Here is a 12807-nt window from a genome sequence, read left to right as displayed (position 1 = left end):
GGCTTTTTCACAGGTTACTCTCAGGATGGTTTAACTCATAGGATTAACATTTTGACCTCATTATTTCTATCTGTGAAACATGAATTACCTCATGACTTGGATTGCAGACATGCTTAGCCCAGTCCATCTATGTCGGGCTATATGAAATTTTATTGATTAACTATTTATTAATTTGATCAGATTTTTAGCCCACTTTCCTCTTCAGAAGACACTCAAGAGAGCTAACCAGAAAATTTTTATAACAAACAATTACAGTACAATTTACTAAAACAACAATGGAGAAAAGTAACCTTGCATTTAAAATGAGTATAAAGAAAGTTGATAGAAAAAGTCATCTGCAATTCTCAGTATTCCTAATTTGTCAATCTAACGTTACACATTCCATCTGAAAATAATTCTACCCAATAAATGTGAGTGTGTCTATGCATTCATGTACATGTATCGTTACACACTGGAAGGAAATCATACTCCAAAGAAAATTAATACTATGAATTCCTAACTGATTAAAATGAGTTGCCTGCAATGTAGTGGGTCCGACGTATGAACTCAATTTATAAAGTGAACTTATTTATCATCATCTGCATATACCAAGCATACCCAATGAACAAAACCATGAAAATATATTACACAAATATATTCTTTCTCTTTATCAAGCATAAGTAGTGAATAACAAGAAGAAATCAAGAAGGAATTAGTAGTTTTGTGGTAAGGAGTAGCTGCTGAGCAATAAAGAAAGGAAGGAGAGAAAGAAAGTGATGTTTTAGGTATTACAAAATAGATTGCCACTCAGAAGGCAAACATCTGCTAAAGCTCAGCTTATCTTCAAAGGCATCCATGCTTATCAGCAATGAAGTCTACAGCCATTTGTACCTCCTGCCTAGCTGTTTGTTTTCAACAGTCTTCTATTCTTCTCAGTGAAGGCAACTGACCTGCCCTGTGTTAATGCACAGGTGATTATTTAGGCAAAACACAGATTGTTTTCAGCAAGCATGGTATTAATTCCCTCAAATCGTAATGTTTATGCTACGTTTACCTAGCTTATGAGGAAAGTCTGGACTTCTTCATTAAAAGGGGGAAAAAGTATAGTTTGGAAACTTGGATCATAACAAATGGACTTGAGAAAGGGAGACTATAATATATAAAAGGGGCTGTCCTGGTCATGTTAACATCCAGGCTGGTTCATAGCCAGATAGTTAGTCCCTCAGACAAACTACTAGATCACAGACTGTTTAGGCTGGTAAGTAAAAAACAAACACTTCCTCTTGGAAAAAAAGCCTGGAATACAACTGGCAACCAGTGCAACTTTTTCAGCAATAGAATAAAATCTTCTCTGTATCAGTCACCATTTGGCATCTTCAGTTGGTTTTACACCAGCTAACATTTCTGAACGTTCCTTAAGAACACACTACAGTAGACAAGTCAAATGGAACTACAGTTCCAGTTTGCCAGTTTTCTTTTTACCAATAGCACCTCTGTCTTGTCTGGTTTTAATTTGAGCCTGTTCACTTCTGTCCACTGCTTTCTTTGTTGTCTGATTTGTTTACGTGTTAGATTTATATTCTGCCTTTCTTTCGTTCGTGACCTCAAGAAATATATAAAACATTTCCAACTTCTATTTTCCCTTGCATCTGTATGCCTGCAAGGTGGGTTTAGCTAAGAGAAAATGACTAGCCCAGGGGTCAGCAACCTGAAACAGTGAAAGAGCCACTCGGAACTGGTTCCCTCACAAAAGGAAAAACTGGGAGCCGCAAAAAATGTGTGCGCATGTGCGTACATGCGCGCATGAGCAGAACAGGGTTTGACTGGAGAGTGGAGCCAAGGTGAGATATGCACCTACCCTGCATATTTGAATTGATTGGTTGAACTTTTTTACTCCCACTTTTTTTGGGGGGGGACTGCACATGGCAGAGGACTGGGAGCCGCAGGAGACGGCTGAAAGAGCCGCATGTGGCTCCGGAGCTGCGGGTTGCAGACCTGTGGACTAGCCTAAAGTCATTCTGTGAGCATCTGTGGGGGAGGACTAGAACTTGGCACTCTGTTTTTCCAATAATTGAACTCCTACACACTCAAGTTTCAATCAAAATAATCAGCTGCTATTTTCCTGGAGTTAGATTCAAAGCACACCAGTGGTACCTATTCTAAGGCTCTCAGTGACTCCTCCCATTCTAAAGCCAGCCACCTTATAACAGTAGAAGAAATTCAATATCATATCATAGAATACCTCTATTACTTCTTGAGGCTAAATGCCTTCTTTGTCAGGCAGACAACATAAGGACTCAGCGTACAGGAACTCAAAGTCCCGAGGAGTTGTTTCTTCTTTATACATATTTTGTCTACATTGGAGCAGGGGAGATACAGTTCTATGAGTGAACATCAAAAATGTGCATGTGAATGTGTGTGTGTGTGTGTGTTGAAAGAGAGGAATATATACTGTAATAGATACAATTCTATAGTGATGTATAAGGGAAACAATATGTAAAACTAGATTAGTTCCACCTAGTATATTTGAATCTTTTTAAAAGCTAGTTGTTCTTTTGTTTTTTGGCTGGGGTGTCCAATTACTTTTTTTTTGACAGGTCTTCATTTTATCATGGTTAGTACATTGGGTTCCCAAGATAGGCAGTACTAAAATAAAATGAGAAAAAGCCAGAAATGGCTATGAACACTTGTTTTCTCTTTCTCTTTTCTCTCTCTCTCTAACTCCTCCCACTCTCAATCTCCCCTCCTTCTGATGCCCTATTAACTGAGAAGAGGACTTAACATTCTTATTTTTTTCGATAAACTTATGGAAAGTGATCATTAAACCAGAACCACACAATAAGGAAAGCCAATTTAAAATGTATTAAAATTAATGTTCCACGAAAAAATCCAATGAAAAATTCAGTCTTCTGAGATCATTATTAAAACACATGGAAAGTGTCTAAAAGAATTAAAAAGTTCCCCAAGCAATAGCCCTTTGAAAAATGGAAAAGAGAATAGATCAGCACAGTTTATTTTTAGGAGGTCAGAAGAGAGGGAAAATTGTAGCAGAGGACAAAGAATAAGCCAAGAGACTACAAAAATAAAATTGTCTGTCTCTCCATCTCAAGAGACTAGAAACTAGAATCCAACAACAGAGCCTATTGTTACGAGTCTAATTATTTTTTATGAAGCAATATCTCACATGCAGACCCCATTATTTCTGGTGACTTGCCAAAATATTTTGATAATCTGTTCGGTTGCTGCTTGTGAATTTCTCAAAATTGACACCATCTTCATTAACAGCTGAAACAATAAATCATAATTCCTTTATCCTCTGTCCTCCCTTAATTGCTCCATCTTACCCATCATTCCCTTTCAATAAGCAAAAGCCATAAATTGGTCCATCATTTTTTTCCTTCTGGTCAACCCTCCCCTCCCCCCAGTCTCTTTCATTTTTATTGGTATATTCATTGCAGCTTTAAAAATTAAAAAAAAAAATTAGAATACAGTATATCAAAATACTGTGCTATTTCATTGGATTGTTATTTAACATAGCAAAGGAAACTACTTCACAAAATTACAAAAGTTAGATACCTTTTGAAATCCTAATGTTTTTTTTGTGAAGAAAAGCGATCATAGTGTTAAATTTTAACATAGCTCGGTGAAGAAACTCATTTTAAAAAACTTGCACAAAGCTAAATATATTTAACCTAAAACAATTTAAAATCTTTTCGTAATCCTTTCTACTCATTTATTTTAATTAAAAATAATTCTATTTAGACATGCATTGTTCTATAACCAGGCTAAGATAATGCAGAGTTGTTTTCTTTTCCACCTTTAATTCCTTATTTTAATTTAAAGCATTGTGTTATCTTTCAACAAAATAACTAGCTTTCATGATCTCTTGCAGCTACAGAGGGATTTATCATTTTATCAGCTTTATTACAGTGATTTACTGTCCAAGAGATTCTTTACTAACCTACTTATAGTTTAGTCAGCATCCATAAACTGAGGAAACAGCAGAACAACAGGGATTATTAAAGCAAGAGCTCAGTAGGCCTTTTTTTTTTTACAATACTCTGACCCCAGAAAATGTTTCAAAAAATGTCCAAAATACTATGAAAGGAAAGACTTTTTTTTAAAAGGTCCTGAATAATATATCTTGCAAGAGTGTTTGAAATGAGATCAAGGACCTTGCATGACATTAGGGCAGGGGTGTCAAACTCACGACATCACGTGACATGTCGTGACGTATCGTGACTTTTTTGCCATTGCCGGCAATGGGGTGGACGCGGTTTCACTATGATGCATCCGGCTCGTGGGCCAGCAGTTTAATACCCATGTATTAGGGCATGAGTGTCAACTTCTATCCCTTTTTACTCATTATTAATTTGTATTTTTGGGGAAGAGTAATTGGTATACAGCTGATATGACGCTGATGCACACAGGATAAGACAGTGTTCCACAGTGTTTCTCAACCTCAGCAACATTAAGGTGTGTTCAACAAGTCAAGGCTGGCTGGGGATTTCTGGGAATTGAAGTCCACATATCTTAAACTTGCTGAGGCTGAGAAACATTGGGACCAGATGTGTTGCTAAAATGCTGCTGTGTATTCATTTGGGCTGTTCCCTGCCTGTGTGAGGAAGGACCTCTTCGTTGTATCATTACTATTAAGATTAGTTTGCAATAGTGGCGAAGGTTAGTCTTAATAGATAAATGATTTATTGAGAACTGGTCCTTTGCTTTAACATTCATGTAAATCTAGTTCTGACTACTAATTAGTTGTACCCACTTCTTTCTCTTTTAGGTGGTTTTTTGGAGCTATTAAACGAGCCGATGCTGAGAAACAACTCCTTTATCGTGAGAATGAGACAGGAGCCTTCCTGATCAGAGAGAGTGAAAGTCAAAAGGGTGAATTTTCCCTTTCAGGTAACTTCCATTTTGTTTTTACCATAGAAATGCTGTTAAATTAATTTTCCTTACTTTGGTTTAGGTAAATTGGCAATTGTTGATGATCTCATGCACTTTTTATTTGGTGAGTGGCTTACTGTTTAGAAATACACATGCATACAGATTCGAATGAATGAATATTTTTGAGAAGACTGTTATTCCTTAGGTTTTTAACAGTGGGAATGTGCTTTTGGGTGCTTTTAAAGAAAAAAAAAGCTTACCTATAAACTTGATTTTCTTTGAATCATTTGGGACAGGGAAGCCAAATTATAGAAAACTTTATTATTTTCACTTATCCCAACCCTTTTGCTTTCTTTTCCACAAGGATACCAGATCTCGGTTGCCAAAATCCAAACAACCATTCTATGGCAGCAGAGGGTTAAGGATGTTGTTTATATTTGCTGACATCTAGTGGTCATTCTAGGTCATTCTAGGCCTGGAGGAACGTTGTCCATGGGGTCGCAATGGGTCGGACATGACTTCGCAACTAACAACAACAACAACAACAACAGTGGTCATTCTTAAGATTACAGCCCAGATATTATAGCTGGACTTTTTTGGTGAAAATATTCCCATTCCAGCAAGACTTCCCTCTTGATTTTTTTTTTGACAACTCTGCAAGTGAAGCTTTATAAGATGATTCATCTCATGAACTTTTTAATCTATATGTAATTGCTGCTGAAGGATAGAATGTATATAAGAAAAACCCATAGAGGAATAGCATAATTAAATAGAACAACTCAGCAGTGTGTTCTAGAGGGAAGAATAGAGCAATTTTAATTTTAATCCTTTCACTAACTTTTATGAACTTTTAAAAAGATAAATATATTTCTACTTATTTACTTTATTTAGCTATATTTATTACATGTATACCTGGCCTTTCTGGCTTTTCTATCTGGCTACTTAGATTTAGAGCATTAGAGCTCCAGTGTAATGCTCCCAATACAGGTAGTCCTCAATTTATGGCCACAATTGAACCCAACATTTTTGTTGTTAAGTGAAACATTTGTTAAGTGAGTTTTGCCCCATTTTACGACTTTTCTTGCCACAATTGTTAAGCAAACCACTGAAATTGTTACATTAGTAACACGGTTGTTAAGTGAATCTGGCTTCCCCATTGACTTTGCTTTGTCGGAAGGTGATCACGTGATCCCAGGACACTGCAACCATCATAAATATGGACCAGTTGCCGAGCATCTGAATTTTGATCACATGACCACAGAGATGCAATGGTCATAAGTGTGAAAAATGGTCATCACTTTTTTCACTGCCGTTGTAACTTTGAACTGTCACTAAATGAACTGTTGTAAATCGAGGACTCCCTGTATACTGAGGAAAGGCACTACATAGCTGAATGTCAAAGGTACAATTTTGGGGTGAGCCTGGTGGCTGACAGGAGAACCTAGGCAGCCTGCAAATTATAGGAGATCCATGTTTGCCGCAGAGAAAGATTCATGAAAAAGCTCCGTGAAGGACTCAGTTTTCATAAGCCATTGCAGAAGAGAACTACAGAATAGCCTTTTCTGATTTCTTTGTAGCCATTGAAAAAACAAGACATGGTATTTTTGTATCCTTTTATTTTCTTAGTTCGGGATGGAGCAACCGTGAAGCACTACCGAATCAGACAGATGGACCATGGCAGTTATTTTGTGACACGGAGGGTAACATTTCACACTTTAAGTGCTTTTGTCAAGCACTACAGTAAATCCAGCGATGGGCTGTGTGTAAGGCTTGGGAGGCCTTGCATTAAGGTACAGTAAGTCTGAATGTTTCTCCTCTCCCCCTAAAAATATAGAGATTAGTATTTGATTATTGAGATAATACAGGTATGACTCCCCTACATGCTGTGATCATTGCTCTAAGAAATGCACTTAACTGTATCATTCCATTCCTTAGGCATTTCAACATCGTATCATTTTGGGCAAATAAATGTGCAATTGAGGTGGAAAAAGACGCATGTCACTGTGTGATTTATGAAGTCACAGTATAAACTTATATTGAGATGAAATCACTAAGCTCATAACTCTTTCTGTTTCTAAGGGCTGCCTAAAAGTAGAAACCACAGATCCGATCAGCGTTATAGAGACAGTACTTAAATATACTTTAAAGCTTGCTGGCTTTCTCCTGCCTCCATCTAGGGATATTTTAATCTTTGAGATACTAAAAGAAACACTTGAACAAAAATAATCTATTCGTTAAATCTCTGAATCTTTTCCAACGTGATAGATCATTTCAAAAGCAATTGTGTCAGGATGTGAATGTGTTCACATTTACTCTTTTGATTCACTGAAATGAGATGCTGTTATGAAATGTAGACCGTGTGAAGATTAACTCTTTGCATTTTGTGCAGAGTTGCACAATGCATAAGCAAATATGTTTTGTTTTCTACATCCTATTTCTGCATCCACTTTTGATATTTATTTTGGTGAAAACAAATCTGCCCTTTTATATACATTTCTCCTAAGATGCACATTTTTTACGTATTGTTCTATAGTGCTCAGAGTTTAACATTTGGATGTAGATATAAATTAGATTGGTTCACTTTAAAATATAAATCTGCCCAAGTTGAGGGATGTTGTATTCAAAACACACTCAGTCCTTATGCAGTACAGGATATTCAAAGCCCAGATTATTCTTGCCATGCCTCTTCCCTTTTTTGTTGTTATTTATCAGATTAATTAAATACATTGTGTTTTGACCTACCTGTAATTGTCCAGAGAACTTAAGTTATTAATTCATGTTTTCTGGACATCTTCCTAAAACCCTCGAGAGATGGAAAACCCATAACCTTTGTTAGCAGACTATTCGGCTGTTGTATAGATTCATAATCAGTAAGTTCCTCCTTATGTTTAATTAAGGAAGAAATCTAGGTAGCTGAAACTTGCAGTCCTAGTTTCTCTGGCAATGAAAAATAGTTCTTCACACGCTTCCCTGTAAGACCTTTTTATACAACCAAACACTTATTTTTGTCTCCCTTTCTCAGGCTGAATATCCATTTTTTTTCAGCCCTTCAGCCAACCTATCCTTACAGTGTGGGGCTTTAAGTTCCTGTATCACACTTGTTGTCTCCACCTTCTCACTTTCAAATTTCTTTTGGAAATGCGGTACTCAGAATCACATCCTGTACTCTAGTAATTTTACCAGGAAAGAATTTCATGTGTCTTTGACACAGTATTTCTTCTTGAAGCATCCCAGAATTGTGTTTTAGAACTATCTCACACTGTAGACAGTTGGTTGTTAGTGACCGCACCTGTAAGGACCTGCCTCAACTAGATCTCCAAGAAAGCAGAACTCTTGAAACAGGCATTGTCTCAAAAGGAAACTTTTACTGAGAGTTAGTGATGGCAAGAGAGCAAAGCAAGATCTGAGATTTGGCATGTAATGGATCACTTCAAAAAGGCGATGCATCACTCTTCCCCCCAGAGTCCAACTGTCCGGTTGAAATCCAGCCAATCCATAGATGCTACCGTATTATGATGAGAAGCTGGAGATATATTATGCTTCTCAAGGTCTCTCTTGGTTTCGTTTCCCAATGGTCCCACGTTCTGTTGTCTGGAGATAAGGCAGATGTTTTCAGTTTGCATTCCTCTCGACTGGAGGGAGGGCATCTCGCCCAGAGCAGAATGAAGCAGATAATATGCCCCATGCAGGCACCCTCCTCCAACAGTATGGCAAGCCCCGAAAATACATAGGTGAAAGCAAGGAAGGGAGAAAGGGAAGAATGAAAGGCAAATATATTTGAGGGACTCTGGCAGCACTCACATATCCTCTGATGTAGCCATGAATTTCTCATCTTGTACGTAGGTGTGCTCTATTATTCTTTTCCCCTGGATATAATATCTTTGTATATCTCCCTGTTGAAGGCCATCTATCATTTTATGAATAAAATACCCTATGATAAAATTAAGGGGAGGCCAGCAACAAGGTACACATAAATAGCCTGTGTCTAGCCTGGAAAAATAAAGCAGAAAAAGGAACTGTTGGAAATACCATAATGAAGATATCAAGCAAGCCTATCTGAGGGGGATATTTTGCAGAAGTGATATATAGCAGTGCTTGCTTTGTGAAGGCCCACATGAATGATAACAAAGCTAAAAAGTGAAAGAGAGATTCCTTCAGACAGTCTGACCTCAAAAGGTAATATGATGCAAATTGTTTAGGGATGTAAAGTTTAGGACCAGTGTTCTGAATTGATCTAAGAGATGGATTAGTGGAAGTGTCACACCATAATTGCATTGAATGGACTCTGGCTAGAGAATAAGTGGGAATTCTAAACCATTTTCAGTGCCTAATGTGCTTTGCCATAAGCACAACGCAACAAGCACAATGCAATAAGCAAAGCAGGCAATGATCAAAGTAGAAATAATTACCAGAGGATTACTTATGTGTCTGGAATAACATGATCAGCATTAGTAATAAGTGATGAAAAGTGACTGAAGAGCAGAGCTCCCTGCACCTCTAGTGAATGATAAATCCAAGAACATCTCTGTGCAATGCAGATGGTGATGGAAAAAGAGTGCAATCTGTTTTATAGCACCAAGTTCTATTCTTGATTGGACGGACAATCATTGACATCCAATTTTAGTATGGTAAGACTGGTTTGATTTCAATTGCCTTCCTTTTGTTAGATTAAAAAAACAGTTGGATTTTGTCCCCATGTACACCTACATGCTTTTTTTCCTGCTGTGTTCTTATGATGTTCATCTCATCCTCATCCTCAGCCCACAAGCCAAGCTTAAAATCTTCCTTAGCTTACTAGCATTAAAGCAGCATTTTCTCCCTTATTTTGACTGCATCCCAAGGCAGCCTCAAGGTGTATAAAATCTGTTAGACTTTATTACTATTACTCTGGAGAAAAGTTGGATTTCTGGCATTGATAGGAAACAGAAGTGGGAGACAGAGGTAGCCACCTGGGACAGGACATTTCAGGTTGGTAGACGTAGTCCTCAACCTATCGCCACAATTGAGCCCCAAAATTTATGTTGCTAAGTGAGAAATTTGTTAAGTGAGTTCTGCCCCAGTTGACGACTTTTCTCGCCACATTTGTTAAGTGCATCACTGCAGTTCTTAAATTAGGAACACAACTGTTAAGTGAATCTGGCTTCCCCATTGATTTCGCTTGTCAGAAGGTCGCAAAAGGGGATCACATGGCCCAGAGACCCTGCAACTGTCATAAATATGAACCATTTGCCCCAAACATCCGAATGTAAATCACATGACCAACATGGGGATGCTGCAATGGTCATAAGTGTGAAAAATGGTCATAAGTCTCTTTTTTTCAGTGTCGTTATAACTTTGAACGGTCACTTAATGAACTGTTGTAAGTTGAGGACCACCTGTATAGCATTCTATCGACTCAAGAATGGATGGATAGTGCTATAACTCTGCAGTGGGAAAATGCCCTAGAGGTTGCTATTGTCTACTGGTTGGTAGCAGCTTATTGCATATCCAGAGATAAATTCTTCCAGTTTTTTAATTCTTCATATCTTCTTAGCAACCTTTTCATCATGCTAGACAGTTCTAGTTTCTTCAAACTTTCTCCATAAAACTTTTTTCCCCCCTGTAATGCTGGCCACCCTTTGTGGCCATCTCTGAATCTGATACATTTGTCTTCATTCTTCAACAGAGCCTTGGTGGAGCAGTGGGCTAATGCCTCCTTAAGTAACACCAGCTGCCTGCAATTAGTGCAGGTTCGCATCCCACCAGGCTCAAGGTTGACTCAGCCTTCCATCCTTCAGAGGTAGGTAAAATGAGGACCCAGATTGTTGGGGGCAATTAAGCTGACTTTGTAATAATGCCGCTTGGGGTGTGTGTGTGAAAGCCCTAATAAGCAGGCATATACATTGAATGAAGGCTACTGCTAAGCTTGTAAGCCGCCCTGAGTCTTCGGAGAAGGGCGGGATATAAATGGAATTAAAAAAAAAATTCTTCCTGCAAATGCAAAAAAAAGTACAACTACTAATGTTCTGTGTGTGTCAGATAAAATGCTAGCATCTAAAGGTTAATGTGTGGAAGCATAGGTAAGAACCTTTTATATATATTAAATAAAACAGTCTGGAAAGTTTGTCTTCATTGCTTTTCCAACTTTTAATGGAAGGAGGAAAATCAGTTGAGAAATATCAGGGTTTTATCAAGTGATTAATTGTTTGATTGATTATCTGTCATCAAGTCGTTTTCCACTCGTAGCAACCACAGAGATAGATTTTTCTCCATGATTTATTAAGTAGAAATAATTAATCCAGACTTTATACTCTGTGGATTGGAGATAGGACTGATTTTTTTTTCCTGGAGATCATTGGTTTCTATATCAAGTATTGATTATCTTGACCAAGTTTCAAAGGAATTAGCAATTGCACTATTTTCACACATACTTTAAGGCTTGATACAAAAAAAATATTTAGACTGTGCAGGAATCTTGCTGCATCTCCACACCAGTGTCAATGCCAGTGGGTGAAGGAAACCCTGAGAGGACTCCAGAAGTTCAGGAATGAGTGAATGATGAAATGATGGCTTCAGTGTTGTCATGGCAACTGAAGAACCCAATATAATCTTCTGCCAAAAACAGTGAATACTCATCTCTCACCTGCTAGTCCCATATTGTGAAAGGTGTCAATAAAGCCTTTGGATGAACTCAAGTCATCCAGTCAGGTCATCTTCCTGTTCCAAATTTTACAGAGGATTCAGGCATGATCCTCTATCTGGAACCATCTCCGTTCCTCCACCATTTTCATTTGTTTCTTGATAGGAAAATAATTCTGTTATGGAAATAAATATGGAACATCTCACCAGTAAAATGAGTGTGGCAGGGGGGTGGGGAAGGAGGATGTTAGGAGCCATCTGTCTGGAAGCACCCCAACACACATGGCTCATCCTAGATATTTTTGAATTTGAAAACATTCAAATAATGTTTTCTGGCTTTAAAATAAAAATCATAAAATGAGAATGTGACAATAAGAATATAGCATTCCCTGCTGGAAGTTAGTGCTCAAAGCAACTGTTTCATGCTACTTTAGTAAAGGCAAGGCAACATGCTATCTTTACAATAGAAAGTATTTGGTAGTCATTGTAAGGATAGGCATCTTTTTGTTAAAAGCATGGCTTTATTTGCTGTCCCAAGCTTTTCGTTTAGAGGGCAGACTATTAATAAAAACCTATGAAGTTTGCCATTTTGCATTCTTGGGCAAAGTGAAAATGGATGTTTATGTATGTTTTTTTTATTTCCATCCAGACAGAAGTCCCAACACCATATGATTTATCATATCAAACTGTAGATCACTGGGAGATTGATCGAAATTCTCTACAACTTTTAAAAAGATTGGGTTCTGGGCAATTTGGTGAGGTCTGGGAAGGATTATGGAATAACAGAACACCAGTGGCAGTTAAAACATTAAAACCAGGTATGTTGAACACTTCTGTAATTTCTTAGACAAATGGTACAATCCTGATGTGATCAACATCTTCATAAGCACTTCTGCAGCTAAACCCTTTAAACATCCAATTCAGTCCTAGTGTTGATGCTGCAAAGATCATTTTGCAGTTTTAATTCTTGACCTATAGGTTGGTCATTTTTTTTCCAATGGTGAACCCTCAGACAGCATCCTGGCTCTACAGCTGTCTCTTCTCTCTGCTGAAATGCAAGTGTTCTGGTGCTTTAACACAGGGCTTTTCAACCAGTGGTACGGGTACCACCTGTGGTATATTGGCACTTGGCAGGTGGTACACGACCATCCTAGAAAAGTGGTAGTGGGGGAGGGGAATGAGCTGAACCGGTGGTAGCACCGCAGAAGCCTGAGCGAGAGATGGCTGGACCTGCAGGGCTGTCAGGGCTCAGTGGATGTGCCAGGATCAGTGCCAGGCTCCAGCTGGCGCTCGGTGCTGATCCTGGTGCTTCTGCTG

At 38.2% G+C, this 12807-nt stretch overlaps 1 protein-coding gene across 3 annotated transcripts in view; it reads left to right on the top strand.

The window, feature by feature from the left end:
* The window catches only part of FRK (fyn related Src family tyrosine kinase), a 60506-nt gene that overhangs the window by 21723 nt on the left and 25976 nt on the right, over positions 1-12807 (top strand). For all 3 annotated transcript variants that reach the window (XM_083357909.1, XM_083357908.1, XM_083357907.1), the window contains 3 exons: positions 4769-4890; positions 6499-6662; positions 12140-12308. In XM_083357909.1, the coding sequence (XP_083214035.1) occupies positions 4769-4890; positions 6499-6662; positions 12140-12308 (455 nt within the window). The remainder of the gene's footprint in view (positions 1-4768; positions 4891-6498; positions 6663-12139; positions 12309-12807) is intronic.

The sequence above is a fragment of the Vipera ursinii genome (assembly GCF_947247035.1).
Source record: "Vipera ursinii genome assembly, chromosome: 1".
In the NCBI taxonomy this organism is placed as follows: domain Eukaryota; kingdom Metazoa; phylum Chordata; class Lepidosauria; order Squamata; family Viperidae; genus Vipera; species Vipera ursinii.
This window is presented reverse-complemented; position numbering and strand designations above follow the sequence as displayed.